At 34.0% G+C, this 16,610-nt stretch overlaps 1 protein-coding gene across 2 annotated transcripts in view; it reads right to left on the minus strand.

The window, feature by feature from the left end:
- The window catches only part of EVI5 (ecotropic viral integration site 5), a 203,065-nt gene that overhangs the window by 63,257 nt on the left and 123,198 nt on the right, over positions 1–16,610 (minus strand). For both annotated transcript variants that reach the window (XM_090269736.1, XM_090269735.1), the window contains one exon: positions 10,410–10,505. In XM_090269736.1, the coding sequence (XP_090125862.1) occupies positions 10,410–10,505 (96 nt within the window). The remainder of the gene's footprint in view (positions 1–10,409; positions 10,506–16,610) is intronic.

The raw sequence follows: 16,610 nt of genomic DNA on the forward strand, positions 1-16,610 counted from the left end.
GGAAGCTAAGTAAAAAATCCTACATACCTAACTTCCTTTGGTGAGAATTCATGTTCAGGTTAGATAAAATTACAGAATAGATATTTCTAATTTAAACATGCTTAACATTTTGAGAGAACTGTTAAAATAAAAATGAAAAATATTTTAATATTCAAGCAAGTTGCTCAAAACAGAAAACACTGTGCTTCAAGGGGGAAAAATCTTCCAAAAAGAAGTTTGTTAGCCAGACTGGCATATAAACTACCACCTGTTGTGAAACTAACAAATTAGCACAGGAAGTTGGAGATTATGAATTGATCACAAAGTTTTATGATAAACTCCATCATTTAGTAATGTCATGGTAATGTAACATTATTAAAATATATACTACTTAAAGTTCAATAGTAAAGATTTTATCACTTCCTCTCCATCTCTGTCAAAACTGCAATGCTGATCTGGGCACACTGATTTAAACCTAACTCCCTTACTTTATGTCAGAACAGAATTTTGAGTGGGTGTTTTTAAGCCAAGAGTGGTTGGGGTATTGCCCATCTGAGGCATCCCTAGAGGTTATATGCTGGGCAAACTAACCAAAGTGGGTAAATGTGACTGGGTACCAGGAAAGGAACAAAAAGTTGGAGTTGAGTAGAACTAAACTGTTTTAAATAAAAAACTTTCCATTATTTTGAACAAAGCAAAATTAATTTCACAGATGTGCTTAACCTACAGAAACTTTTACTATGGTCATGACAAATTATTATACAGGGGTGGGCAAAAGTAGGTTTATTTTACAGTTGTGTGTACATGAAACACAGAGTTTATTCTTGTATCACATTTGTTAATTAATGTATAATTTTCCATACAAACAACTGTAAACCTACTTTTGCCAACCCATGCATTTACCTTTTTATAATAACCAAAATTTAAACTCAATTCCAGATTAAATACCAGAAGGTTTGGGTTCAATTCCCATCTATTTTCTTCAAGTAAATGAGCAAAATTAACTTTTCTGTGTTTTGTTCCACAACCTAGAAAGTGGAGTGTCCTATTTAATATTAATGTAACAATAAAGTCCTTAATGATTAAATAACACGTGGAGATCTATAACAAAGGTAGAAAATTCCACTAAGAGAAAGAGGAAACAATCTTTAACCACCATTTCCTCACATCTAAATACTATGAATTTTTGTAATCATTGTTTTCTGAATCAATTCAATCTTTTTAATAAGGTCGTCGTCGGCAGCCGTCCGTCTCGAGAGACGATGGTGTAGCTTCTTAAGAGTCTATCTGCACCGCCGAGAATGGCTGTGCAGTCCGACTCGGGAGTGACATGGTATCTGTCTCCTCCCGTGTTGAATCGACATCTTGTGATGATGCTGAAGCTACAGAGCCTGGGCAGGGTAATATGGAGGGTCTGCTGTTGCCCATGCAGCAGACCCCCCCTCTCTTCGCAGCTGAAGGGTCCAAGGGAAAGACGGAGTCGATACAGCTTGGGTTCAGGTGCACCGCAGGAGTTGCCAGTGTTGACTACAACGTCAAACCGCCTTAGGGACTCCGGCTCCGGATTTTCTGTCGGGGTTTACTCCCTTAGCCTTTCCCCTGAAGAGGTATGCCGCAAGGCAGCGGAGGTTTTTTGGAGTCAGAGTTTTCCTTCTCTGATGTACCCTGACTGGAAGATCGAACCAGCGACACTTAGCTCGCAGGCCGACGCTCAATCCACTGAGCTAAACCAGCCAGGGCAAATGTCATCTAATTGATCACTCAGAATCTCAAACCCCACCAAGGCCTTTCCATCTTACTCAGAGAAAGGCCTAAATTCTTAAGCCCCACACAGCCTTCCCTATTTACCTCTCAGACGTACCTTACTTCCCCTCCGACTCCACCCTGAGACTCTACTCAGGCAAACTCTTGGCCTCAGGCCAGTGGTTCTCAACCTGTGGGTCGCGACCCCTTTGGAGAACACATATATAATTATATATTGTTTTTGGGATTAATCACTGTGCTTTAATTATGTTCAATTTGTAACAATGAAAATACATCCTGCATATCAGATATTTACATTACGATTCATAACAGTAGCAAAATTACAGTTATGAAGTAGCAATGAAAATAATTTTATGGTTGGGGGTCACCACAACATGAGGAACTGTATTAAAGGGTCGCGGCTTTAGGAAGGTTGAGAACCACTGCCTTAGGCCCTTTGCTCTAACTATTCCCTTACCATGAAATTCTTCCCCCAAATCTCCATGCCTCATCTGCTTCAAATCTTTGTTTATATCAGGTTCTAACAAGCCCTTCTTGACCATGTTTATTTAAAATAGAAATAGTATCCTACTCTCAATATCCCAACCCTCCCCCTTCCTACATTTTTTCTCCATTGTGTTCATCATCTTCCTAATTAAACACTATACAATTCATTTATTTTTTTCATCTGACTTCTCCCTCCCTCTATCATAAGCATGATAAGGAAAGAGATTTTTGTGTTTTGTTCACTAATTGTAATCTTCTAAAGTGTTTAGAATAGTGACTGGCACATAGTAGGCACTCCATAAATATTTGTTGACTTGAAACCAATCAATACCTCATTTAAATTCATAATTTAATCCTCTTCACATATGGACTTTTAAATGAGAATGACTGAAGTAGTGTGAGATGGTGTAAGAGAGGTCTATCTGTAACAGTGTTGGAGGAGCAGACAACAGAATGGGCTGGCATCATGGGGAGACTGATCACAGCAGGTCAAGCTTTCACTGACCTTTGAAATGATAAGCTCAAAGGAAGAGAAGAAAAACACAGAGTGAATCAGATGACAGATTTGAAGGTTTATTAACTAATTGTGGCTCAAGTACAGGTATATGCTGAGAAAAGTACAAAGTGAAGCTGTGAAGGAAGGCAAGAACCAGAGCAGGAAGGGTCTTGTAAGGAGAGCCAGAATTTGAACTTTGTCCTGCAAGCCATGGGAAGCTACCACAAGATTTTTAAAAAAGATTTAGTTTATTTATTTTTAGAGAAAGGGGAAGGAAGGGAGGGAGAAAGAGAGGGAGAAACATCAAAGTGTGGTTGCCTCTCAAGTGTCCTCAACTTGGGGACCTGGCCTGCAACCTACCATGTGCCCTGACTGGAAAGCGAACCAGCATCCCCTTGGTTCTCAGGCCGGCACTCAGTCCACTGAGCCACACCAGCCAGGGTGCTACTAAAAGATTTTAAATAATGAACAGGGAACTAGTAGGAACTAGGAATAAATATACAGTAAGCAGAGTTATAGGAGGCAGTTGATCTGCTATTAAGAAAACACATAAAACTACCATGAGAGTATTTTTAATATTAAAGAAAAAACATTTAATCCTGCAAAGAATTTAAGTTACAAAGTGAGTTCTCATAAAAACACAATCTCATTTTAAAATCTTCTCTATGTCTCAGTTTCCTCACCTACAAAATGGAGATTTTAACAATGCCTATTATCATATGGTTGTTGTGAAGACTAAGTGAATATACTTAAATGGCTAAGAATACTGCCTGACATGTTTTAAGCAATCAATGATGCTAGCTATCAACAATTTCATTATTATTATCATGGAAGAATTAAAGCTACAAGTAATAAAGTCTATGTTCCCCCAAATGGAAAATACATAAAAGATAAAGAGTAAGCTAAATAACAGGGCTTACAGTGGGCAGAAGTAAGTTCATTCAAGTGTACATTTTGGGAAAAATCAAAAAGTCAAAGCAATTCTTAGTTTGACGTTATATATAATTCTTGCAAAGGAATAAATTCATTATCTGGGAGAATAAAAAAGTACCTTAAAGGTTACTCAAATACTTTATGCATTTTTTTTTTGTTTGTAACATTTGGAATTCTCTACAATGTTGAGTATTATTATTGTGTGTGTGTGTGTGTGTGTGTGTGTGTGTGTATATAGTCATTTATGAGCTTTTTTTTCTGGAGACTAGTTAGGGAAGAAAGAACACTTTACACATGCTTTCTCATTTAATCCCAACAAATCTAAGGTAACTTTAGGATCCTCAGTTTTGAATGAGTAAATAAAAAATATTAGCTTGTTAAAGAGATAGTTAATAAGAAGTCTGACTTCAAAATCTATTCTGTTAACCAATACAAAATCTCTAGCAATTATAAGAAAACAAAAACACAAAAAAGTTGTGACCACAGAGTTATTTAGGATTCTGAGATTCTCTTGTTTCTAATAATAATTAAATTTCTTGAAGCTTTTTATTCTAATCAGGGTATATCATATTTATTTTTGCAGATTATTTAAAGAAATTCCATTAGCCTGAGACATTCAACCAGAAAATCAGCTTGTAAAGTGTATGTGCAGATAGCAAGAAAAACAAAAACAAATTTCTCCGTTAAAATATAACTGCCATTATTTCATATGTAACTAAAGCCATTACCACCAACAATAAATGTACCTGAATCTTCAGAGTTTAAATTCGATCCAAAGAAGTTTCAAAGAAGTAACCCAGGGTCAGTAACTCTTTCTGTATAATGATAAATGCATTCAGGCTGGGACTGAATTCATTTAACCTTCCTAACAAGTAGTGATCTACTGATAAAAGAATGTATGCAAATTGATACATGTGTGAATATTGTGATAACCTCTGAATTTTAAACATTTGAATACTCAAATTACATTCATTAAAAATCACTTATTGTGAATTATTGTATTCATTTAAATTTTTCAAGTACAAATATTTGAGTGATGGCTATGTACCAGGCATTATATACCAAGCATGGAGGAATACAGAAGTTAAATAAGACAGGCAAAAATTCCTCTCTCATGAATCTTCCATTCTGGTGGGAAATGTGAACAACAAAAATGTATCATTTATGGCAAGCATTTGTTTAGAAAAGTATATAAAGCAGCATAAGAGTATAATGTTTAGAATAGGAATGTTACTTTACATAGAAACTTGACCAAAGGAGCTTTATCTAAGAAAATAATGGAGATCTGAATGGGGTGAGAGGATTATACAGTATTTAAACTTCATAACAGTAACTCTGAATTGTGACAAAATATTAAAATGATATACACTGGAACCTTTGAGTTCAACCCAAATGAGCACTGTAGAATAATGGTGACTAAAATCCATCAATGAGTGTCTTTCTGTTTCAGAAGGAAGAAACTTAGGTGAAACTTTTACAAACAGTTCTAGGAAAACGGCCAAAATTTGACAGCTGCTACCCTTATTAAAAGATTAAATTCACTGTGAGACCCTATATAAAACGGCTCTTCCAGAGGCAGGGGGTAAAACATTATCATCAAGAATGTTAAATATATTACAGATATAGTTATCTCAAACTATAATATGGGGGAGACGATGAATTTTAAATTATAAAAGTGTCAAGTTAACTAAAGAACCTTTTAAAACAAATTTAATAAACTTCAGCCTCATAAGTATATCTACTACATAATGCTACATTGTTCATAAAAATGAGTATTTCTTCATCTAATGTATTTCTTCATCTAAACATGACATTTACAAAAGTATAATTTTTTAAAAATATCACCAGTGCTAACATAAGTGCATTAAAAAAATTTTAAATTGTTTTTCTATTAAAATTGTCCCACGTTTTCCCTCATTGCTCCCCCCCCCTTCTCCAACAGTTGTGTCCATGGGCTATTTATACTAGTTCCCCAAAGTATAATTTTCATAACTACATTTGAAAGCAGTCTTTATTATACCAAATAACAGATTATATAATATTTTATTAAATGAAGAGTTTGAAACATTTTATTCACAAGAGAGTAACAGTAATTGAAAGAGTTGGTTTGAAGAGATTTGAAGTATAAAAATGTTTGACTAAGTTGAGTTCTCCCCCTAGTGGAACCTGAAAGTGATCTATTTCCTTTACTAAGAATTACCTAAAATGTATTATTCTTAGAATTGAAAAAAGAGTTTCAAGTTTTAACAAAAGATCTATTTTATGGACCTTAATCTGCATATAATAAGTAAATAAATGAGTAAAAGTTGAATCATTAAGATGTTTACTGAAAACACATTTACTAAGTATTAATAGCAAGCTAGCCAAGGAGAATTTAGCAAAAATACCTCAAAAGCAGAGGACTAGAGGGTACAGAAAAATACAGCAATTTATGAAGGTAGAGCAGTGTGTAGAATGGTATAGAATTTGGGGAGAATATGAAAATTTTGAAAAGAGAATGTGTGTATGTAGGAGGTAGGGAGGAAGGATGGGGAGGTAATGTTGGCAGATGAAGCTAGAAATGCAGGTTTGGACAATAAGGAAAAGATAAGCACTTTATGCTGAGGAGCTCTGATGTGATTTGGTTGGAAAAAGGCAGTCAATGAAAGTTTTTATGTTTTAGAAAGATAACTCTGGTAGCTTTGTGGAAGAGCTGAGGCTACAGAAAAGGAACCTGGATAGAAAGTTACTAGACAGTTGTGGGGGGGCAGGTGGATTAAGGGAGTGGCAGGGGGGTATCGAAAGGTTAAGAAAGACTTTTAAAATGTCTTTGAAATAATTAAAATTACTCTTGATTTAGTTTTAGATTTACTCATGACTTTTCTCTCTCAAAGAATGAAGAGCTGGACAAGACATTTTAATCTGCATGAATTATTAAGAATTTGAAGGCAAATCTATAAAGTAGGTAAGGAGGTAAAATGTTGGTGAAAATGTTAACTAGCACAAGCACTTGGTAAGATAATTTGGTATTATCAGGTAAAGTTGAAAATTTGTACACACTATATAACAGCCCTGGTATATATGGTACAGGGTACAAAAAGCATAAGTGAAATTCCTACTAGTTTGAATAATTCAATAACACATGATATCACTGATTAAGACAGGAGATACAAAAGAAAAAATTTTGGTTGGAATAGGAACACATTTGATTTTAAACATGGTGAATTTGAAGTGTCTGTTCAATTTCCAGGTGGAGCTGTCTGTCTACTGTCCATTAAAGCTATCGGTCTATTCATCAAAAGATACCATAAATTAAAAAAAAAAAATCAACAAAAGACAAGTCAGAGAGTGAGAGTAGAAATCTGCAAAACGTAACATCAGTATATAAAGAACTACATCTACAGGAAAAAGATAAATATACACAAAAGATTTTAACAGGCACTTTATAAAAGAGGAAATCCAAATGGCCAAACTCAACAGTATCGCATCAATGGAAATTAAAACCATGATGAAATATCACTGTGTACCCCCCAGATTCACAGAAATCAAAACATCTGCAGGAGGATGTATAGAATAAGAACTTTCATATGCTGCTGCCGGGAGTTCAATCTGTTGCACTTTGGAAAGTAAAGTAGACGATTTGTATGCTCTCTGGCCCAGCCCTTCCACACCTTGGTATCCATGCGAGAGGAACTTGTGGGCAGGTGATCACTAAAGTAGGCAGGATTGCTCATAATCACAGTATTGTTCATAATAGTCCCAATCTGGAAATTCCCAAAGGACCAGTAATATCACAACGGATAAATACACCGTAACGTATTCATAAAAGGGAACATGTACAACAATAAAAATGATCACTCTTACTAAAATAATGTTGAACAAGAAAAGAGTAAAAATGAAAATATTCAATATGACTATACAAAATTCAGGGAAAAGTAAACTGTGTGGATCAGAGATGAATACAAAGATGACATAACTACAAGGAGTTTGATGGCAATCACCATAAATTTTGGGACTACCATAAAATTCAGGATAAGGGACTAGGATGTGATTGGGCATATTTTTGGGATATAGAGAATATTCTTTATTGGTCATATGGGTAACATTTTAAAAGATATATTATAATTTTGCTTTGTTTACAAATTTCTCTGTATATTGCATTAATAATTTTTTTTAAGGTGTAAAAATTACTGATTAGGGAAAACATGCTAGGGCTGGAGATATATTAGGTTCACTTCTAAAGATGGCTCCTGAAGCCATGTAAGTGAGACCCTTCATTTGAATACTGTTTTTAAAAAATCCAAAACTCAAGATTCTCAGAAGGACACAAGGATTCAGAACCAACAGAAAAAACTGAAAACAACAGTTTAAAAAGAATGAAGAAAGTCAAAAGGGAGTAGTGTTAGGAAAGCAAGCCAAGGGGAGAGAGAATGCGGAGTATGAGAGGTCAACAATGACAAATGAGGTAAGACTGAGCAAGATAAATACCAAAAGAATACCAATGAGTTTGGCAATTAGGAGTCCAGTGATCACTTAAGTGCCACTTTATGTTAATATACTGCTATTGATAGTAAAAATTTCATACATTTTCTGTTCTATTTTTTAAAAATGATGTGTTGTATTCCATTTTAAACAAAACATGCATCATACTAAGTTCTTCATTTCAATAAGTATTTCGGAATCAACAGAGTAATTTAAATCTTGCTCTTTTGTGACTAATGTACAGAAATGCAGCAAAATTTTATAATATTTTTGATGTTATTAAAGTACATATTAAACTAGAATTGCATATGATAGCATAATTTAAATAGCTGATTACAAATATATTATACATGTCTAAAGTTTTTCTGAATGTGTGCTACTATATGGAGAATATTAACAGAACATAAAGGATACCATTTTATAAACTTATACAAACCATAACATGTTATGATTAGTTTTGACCCAGATCAAAAGAGAAGTTATAATATAACATGTAAGTCTTAGAACTTAACTGAATTTTGAATTGAAATTTAAGGAAAAAAGGATTTTCCAGGTGAGGAGGAAATTCTAGATATTGCAGAGAAAACTGCATTTATGGCTTGGAACAGAACAAAATAAAAAAGTGTGAAAGAAATAAGATTTTAAATATAATACTTTGTCTATATTGTAAATGTACCTTATATTGTACAATAACATGTAGGACATAAGAAATGACAAAATATGTTTATTTTTAGAACCTCTTCTTTTTAAATTTGTTTATTTTAGAGAGAGGGATGAGGGAGGGACAGAGAGATATTCCTTTGTTTTCCCACTAATTTATGCATTCATTGAAAACATATTGTTTTTAAAGCTTTGAATTTTCTTTTGAAAATAGCCTTGACAATATAGAAATGCAATCAATTATCATTCAAAAATGGACTTGGAGCACAGGCAACAAAGGAAAGTAGGACTTTTGTTAAGCTGGACTTCAAAAAAATAAAAACTTTTGTGCATCAAAGGGAAATAACAGAGCAAAAAGAGGTAACCCATGAAATGGGAGAAAATGTTCGTAAACCACATATCTGAGCCTTGGCTGGTGTGGTTCAGTTGGTTGGAGCATCATCCTGCAAACCGAAAAGTTGCAGGTTCAATTCCTGGTCAGGGTACATGCCTGGGTTGCTGGTCTGGTCACCAGCTGGGCCGTGTGCACAAGGTAACCGATTGATGTTTCTCTCTCCCTCCTTTTCCCTCTCTCTAAAATCAATAAGCATGTCCCTAGCTGAGGATAAAAAAAGAAAGATGAAAACTCTGTTTAAAAAAAACATATATCTGGGAATATACTAGAAAGAACTTCTAAAACTCAAGAACAATCTCATTAAAAAATGGTCAAAGACTTGAATAGACATTTTTCTAAAGAAGCTATACAAAAGGCAAGCAAGCACATGAAAAGATGCTCAATATCACTAATCATTAGGGAAATGCAAATTAAAACCACAATGAGATACTAGTCACATCTATTAGGATGGCTATTATTTAAAAAAGTAAACAAAATTAATAAGTATTGGTGAGGATCTGAAGAAATCAAGACCCTTGTGCATTGCTTATGCAAATGCAAAATGCCATAGCTGCTGTGAAAAAGTATAGCAATTTCTCATTTAAAAAAATTAAACATAGAATTGCCATATGATCCAGCAATTCCACTTATGGGAGCAGGGGCTCAAACTTATTTGTATACCATATTCATAGCAGCATTATTGACAATAGCCAAAAGGTGGAAGCAACCCAAGTATTCATCAATGGGCAAACAGATAAAACAAAATGTGGCACACACACGATGGAATATTATTCAGCCTTAAAAAGGAAATTCTGACACACATGACAAACATAGATGAACCTTAATGACATTAAGCTAAGTCAGATAAGCCAGTCACAAAAAGACAAATACTGAATGATTTTACTTATATGAGGTACCTAAAGTAGTCAAACTGAGAGACAGAAAGTAAAATGGGTGGTTTCCAGTGGGGGGGAAGAGCAGAATGAGGAGCTGCAGAGTTTAAATTTTGCAAGCTGAAAGTTCCAGAGATTGGTTGCACAACAATGTGAATGCACTTAATGTCACAGAACTGTACACTTTAAAATGTGTTTTGTGTATTTTACCACAATAAAAAAAAATGGACTTGGAAATGAATAAGTGTTAAAAACAGAACCATAGTCACTTTTTGGATGAAGATGCAAGTCATCGTTCAGGTGCAGAGGGAAGAGAAAACTACTGCATTCTTTTTATGTGTACTTTATTATTTTCATATAGTACCTGGATTTCAAGCTCAGCAATGTGCTGCTGTAGTTCAGCCACAGCAGCTATGCTATCTGCTTCCCGGAGTCTCACAGCCATCACTTCTTCCTTGTTCTAGGGTGGCAAACAAAACAAACCAATAATAAACTGCATAATTAACCAAACTAATAATAAAACATAAACAATGTTACCTATTTCAAAATTTAGAAAATAACAAATAAGCTCATGATTAAATGAGAAAAAAGCCATTATCTCTTAAACTTGATATGAAATGAAAAATATATAGAATAGTATTCCATCTTTAAATATTAAGAAATACCACTGATATAAACAAATGTGGCTCAAGATCTTTAAATTAAAAATTAACTTAATTAAAAGTATTAAAATTACTGGTGACTGTGAAAGTTAAGTTTTTATGAAAAACAATTATTGAATACTTTCAAACATTACATAACTAGGAAAACAGGCTAACGAAGAATATAGATACTGACAAGAGTATATTAACTAGATAATATTTTTAAAATTATATTCTTTCTGAAGCAATAAATGTTAATAAATATTTACAAACTACTATAAAGAATAAAATTAGATTATATCACAAGTCTGCATAATATTTACCCCACCACCTTAAAATTTCATGAAGGAAAAATTCTAAAACCATATTCTACAATATCTATGAGAAATAATAATGATCCAAAAATAACAATGAAATATAGTAGAGAAAAAGGGTATGCAAAAATATTTGGCTCCCCATTAACTTCAGTTGAAATTTATCAGTCACTTAGTATCAAAAATGTGTAGCATGGTGATCATATAATATTGACAGTATTATAATATCAAAAATTTTAAAAATACTAAATTTAATAAAAGTATAATAATTAAGCTTTTAAATATAATGTATATTGCCCTGACTGGTGTGGCTCAGTGGGCTGGGTATCATCTCTCAAATCAAAAGGTGGCAGATTCAATTCCGGTCAGGGCACATATTTGGATTGCAAACTAGGTTCCTGGATAGAAGCATGCAAGAGGCAACCAATAGATGTTTCTCTCCTTCTCTTTCTTCTTGCCTTTCCCTCTCTCTAAAAATAAATAAATAAAATCTTTAAAAATTTATATTCATTTTGTATTTCAGATATGATATTGGTACTTTACTTCTAGCAAATACTGTTTTAAAAATTTTGTAAATTTGCATGTAGTCAAAACATGTAGTCTCTGCACCCAATGCTGTGCTGATAAATGTTTGACAACCAACTCCCAGCAATGTCTGTATGTATGTGCACATGCATAGTATGTCTGTGTGTACACATGTTTATGCATAAGTTTATTACATGTTTTAATATAAACTGATATAAAGGATGTATAGTACAAAACACTCCTATAATAAGACATTCAATACTCACTATTATAAATTCTATATAGTCAGTATATTCTCACAGAATACTTTGACTTAATTTTTCCAACCTCTTATAGCCATAAGCCACCTATGGTTGAAACTGAGGAATAAGTGAAGTTTCAATATGTAACTGGCTAAGTATTTTTGTTTATGTTAGAGATAAGATGGAAGTGAAATTAAGAAACGTTAGGCCCCTGGCTGGTGTGGCTTAGTGGATTGAGCATCGGCCTGCGAACCAAGTGTTGCTGGTTCGATTCCCAGTCAGGGCACATAACTAGGTTGCACGTCAGCTCCCCAGTTGGGGGCGCAAGTAAGAGGCAACCACACAGTGATGTTTCTCTCCCTCTCTTTCTCCTTTCCCCTCTCTCTAAAAATAAATAAACAAACAAGTAAATTATTTAAAAAAAAAGAAACGTTAGAATTTCACTCATTTGTCAATGAGCAAGTTTTTGCTGATTCTGATAATAGTAATTAAATAGGAAAAGAAAATTTCCTTAATATTTTATGCTATTCACAATGTAAAGGCTGAAGATACAACAAACTTTTAAGCTTTAATCTGCATTATTAGGCTAGAGCAAGAATGAAAAACCTTCCCTTAAAGGGCCAGATAGTAAATACTTTAGACCTGCTAGCCATACAGTCTATCACAACTATTCTATCTGTCACTGAAGTGTGAAAATGGCCAAAGACAGTACATCAGTGCATGAACGAGACTGTATTCCAATAAAACTTTATTTACAAAAACAGGGAGCCAGAGAGTTTTCAGCTATGTGCTATAGTTTGCCAACTAACTTTAGTTAAGCTATATATAAATATATCAATCAAATATAAAAGCAAAAATTTAGGCATCAATTTCCCCTAATCTTCCCCCTCTCCAACCTATCTAATCACCAAGTAGATCTTGAATTAATATATTTCTCTTTAGTTTAACTGCCAATTTCTGAGCCCAAGCTAGCACCTTTGTCCTGTACTATTATTACTTGATGATCTCATATCCAATTTCTCTCCAACCTTACCTAAAACCCATTTCCACATACCGTGGCATGTGGTTCTTTTAAAAATTACAGTAGTCCTGGCTGGTGTGGCTCAGTGATTGATTGCCAGCGTGCAAACCAAAGGGTTGTTGGTTCAATTCCTAGTCAGGGCACATGCCTGGGTTGCAGGCCAGGTACCCAGCTGGGGGTGTGCAAGAGGCAACCACACACGGGTGTTTCTCTCCCTATCTTTCTCCCTCCCCTCCCCAGTCTCTAAAAATAAAAAAATAAAAAGTTACAATAATTGTTACAAGCAACATCTCCTAATAAATGCTAAAACACTAAGACCCTTTCCATACAGGGATCTTCCCCTGGCTCTTCATTAAGATTGACTCTTTCCTACTCTTTAGGTCCCAGCTCTGACACCACCTTCTGGCACTGGATCTTAATTACCACTTCCCTCAAATTCCCAGTCCACAGTATATGATTAGTAATGATCTTATCTATTTTTGCTTATTATCTCACTAAACATTATGTCCACCTTCTTCACTACTGTATCCCCAGTGCCCATAGTAACTGAAAAATAGAAGATGCCCAAATATTGATGAATACATAAGTAGATGCCATCATTCTTTGAAGTCTCATTATCTCACCTTCTGCCAACCCTATCTGAGAATCACTGTCCTAGAATATGTAAATTACATGTATTTAAAATGAAGAGATTTGACCTTTGCCCATTGTCCTTTATAAGATTATAAAAGGTCTTAAGTCTGAGAGGGGGGAATTGTTATTTTTTAATGTTATAAAAAATTAATTATTTATTTAAAAATAAAGACTAATATAGTAAAGAGTGAAGCCAGGGAACTTACATGCTTGGCCCATGGGCAAGGACTAAGGGAGGTGGGATTGCTGGGGGAGGGGGGTATGCTGGGCAGAGGGGAGCAAAGGGGAAAAATTGGAACTATTGTAACTATATAATCAATATAGTATACTTAAAAATAAAATAAAATAAAATGAAGAGATTTGCCTACACATCTTGTAATAAAATGACAAAGAAATAGGAACTATAATGCCCTGCTGGTCAAAGTACAAAATGGTGCAACCTTAGGAGAGTAACTTGACAAAAATCTATGAAAAGTACAACTGTATTTATCCATTAACCAATCAATAAAATTTACCAGAATAATTTATCTTGCAGGGATATGTAAATATATTTCTATACATATTAAATTATGTATGTTACAAGGTTACTCACTATAGTTTGTTTATAGTAGCACAACATTGGGAACAACCCATGTGCCCATCAATAAGGGCCTAGTTAAGTATACAACAGTACATCTATGACATAGAAAGCAATGTACCTTGGAAACTAACGAGAAGACTCTTCAAGCACTGATATTTAAAGCTCTACCAAACATACAACCAAAAAAATAAAAAAGCCAAAAGCAGAATATACAGTGTGTAAAAAAGTGAGACTAAATTATGTACTTTTACTCATTAGTATTTGTCTTAAAGAAACTCTAAAATGACTTATCAAGAAATAATAAAAGCATTACCTGGAATAAAAATAAGGTACGTGGTAGGGTCAGGAAGAGAATGAGACAGAAGGGAACAGGGGTATTATAATACTAGTATTATAATTATGTAGAAAATCCCATAATCTCATTACTGAAATCTTGGGGGCCAGGTGTGTTATAATATTTCAGATATTTTAGATTTTATAGAAGTAATACGGTGTATAAACCATACATTAGTCTTACCCAATGGGATTGTAGGTAGCATCCATAATGAAACAGTACACTCAATGCTCAACATAATGAAGCAGTAAAATATAAATAGCCACACCAACTGAGATATTTAAAAATGATAAATGACCATATTTCAATTAAAATCAGGTTTTGCTTCCATATGAGTTTGTGTAAAATTTATGAGAAAAACCTTTGGGTTTACGGTGTTTGAGATTTTCACATTGGGGATCATACATGTGTACTATTTCATCTTTAAGCGGGAATGTTCAAATTCAGTTACAGAAGGGAAATAACATTAATATTAAAACAGTATCCTGACATTTTAAATAAATGAAAAATAAAATGAACTTTAATAATTGCTTATCAACAAATAAGCTATAACCATATAAAACTAAATGAAAATTAGTTGGATTTATGTAATTGAAGAACTGGCTTCCTTAAAAGTTAGGTTTGTTTCTAAATTGTTCCAACATAGTGAGGTAAAATACATACACTTAATCAGAATGTACTAGGAGCTAGAGTGACAATTAACACACTGGTCATTCTTGAAATCCACAAAAGGCATTATAAAAGATTAAATAAATCAATATAAAGCTTAATCACAGGGGAGATATCAGAGTCAGAATCTGTAACATACTTAACAGAGGTATTAATGAACAATGATATATTAAAAAAAATCTCAACAGTTCTCAAATTCTCTAAAATTCTGAATCTGAGCCTATTGCTTAGATAAATTCAAAGAAAACAATTATTTTCATTAGCAAATTCCCCAAAGATTTATTTCCAAAAAAACATTACTTAGTAAGGCATTTGAGGAGCAATACTAAATCCAATAACAATGTTATCAACACATGTTAAACCAATAATGAAAAAGATTAAATTTTGTTATTAAAAATAAGTCAGCACAGAAGTACAGCATCATAAAAACTCAATCAGATATTTAGTATAACAAATCAAATTGATATAACCTCATGTGGCATCATTTTATTTCTTTATTTTTTAAAGGTTTTATTTATTTATCTCCAGAGAGCGGGTACGGGAGAGGGAGGGAAAGGAAGAGAAACATCAATATACGATGTGTGAGAGAAACAGCAATTGTCTGCCTCTTGCATGGCCCCAACAGGGGACCTGGCCCACAACCCAGGCATGTGCACTGACGGGGAATCAAACTGGCAACCTTTCAGTTTGCAGGACAACACCCAACCCACTGAGCCACACCAGTCAGGACCACGTCATTTTATTTCTAAATTAGTATAGTCATATCCTTCAAGAGGGACTACTGTTAAATTAGTACAAATTTCAGTACTGCCTACAGATTTCTGTCAGTGTAAATTGTAACAGCCATGCATATTAATTAGGATGTAATTTCATCTCTGGATTTCAGTGACACTGATAAACCACTCAAGCTTCACTCTTGGTTTTTAATGACACCAGAACAAGTTGATGGAATTACAGCTTTATATGTGCCATTGAAAGTCTTATTTCTTATCATAGAATAATAGGGCTGGAATCTTTAAAGGGCATCATTCCTACTATCTCATCATGGAAGATGGATGTCTAGTTTATTTTTAAAATCCTCTAACTTGTCCTCAGTAATCCATTCTAATGCTCAGACAACAGTCATCTCTTTAGTTATTTCACAAACGTACACACTCTCCTCCCATTCCACTCCCCATCTCCTCTATCACCACTGCTATACTGTATATTTACTTTAGAAAAAAAATGTACTTGCACTCAAATACCTTCATGCTTTACGAATACAAACATTTAACAACAAAATAGAAAAATTGATTAAAATAATAAGAATAAATGTAGACAATGTTTGCAATCCACTGGAATACACCACACTCCTTTTGCTCTCTATCCAGAAAACATGTCAGTATTCACTGCCTACTAAAAAGGTACCCATCAAAGCAGAGTTGCCCTAACCTCTCTAGTTCCCTATCTTTTCAGGTGAGACCTTAAAAGCTTTGGTTTTGAAGGGTTACAGGTAAAAAAAAAAGAATTGTAAAGAGATACCATTTTAACCCTTTAGTTAACTTACTTTCATGCACTGGCATTTAACCAAGTGGTTGAAAATGAGGTTTCCTGCCTGAAATCCACC

The sequence above is a fragment of the Furipterus horrens genome, unplaced genomic scaffold, assembly GCF_987537825.1.
Source record: "Furipterus horrens unplaced genomic scaffold, mFurHor1.1.pri manual_scaffold_3, whole genome shotgun sequence".
NCBI classification, from domain to species: domain Eukaryota; kingdom Metazoa; phylum Chordata; class Mammalia; order Chiroptera; family Furipteridae; genus Furipterus; species Furipterus horrens.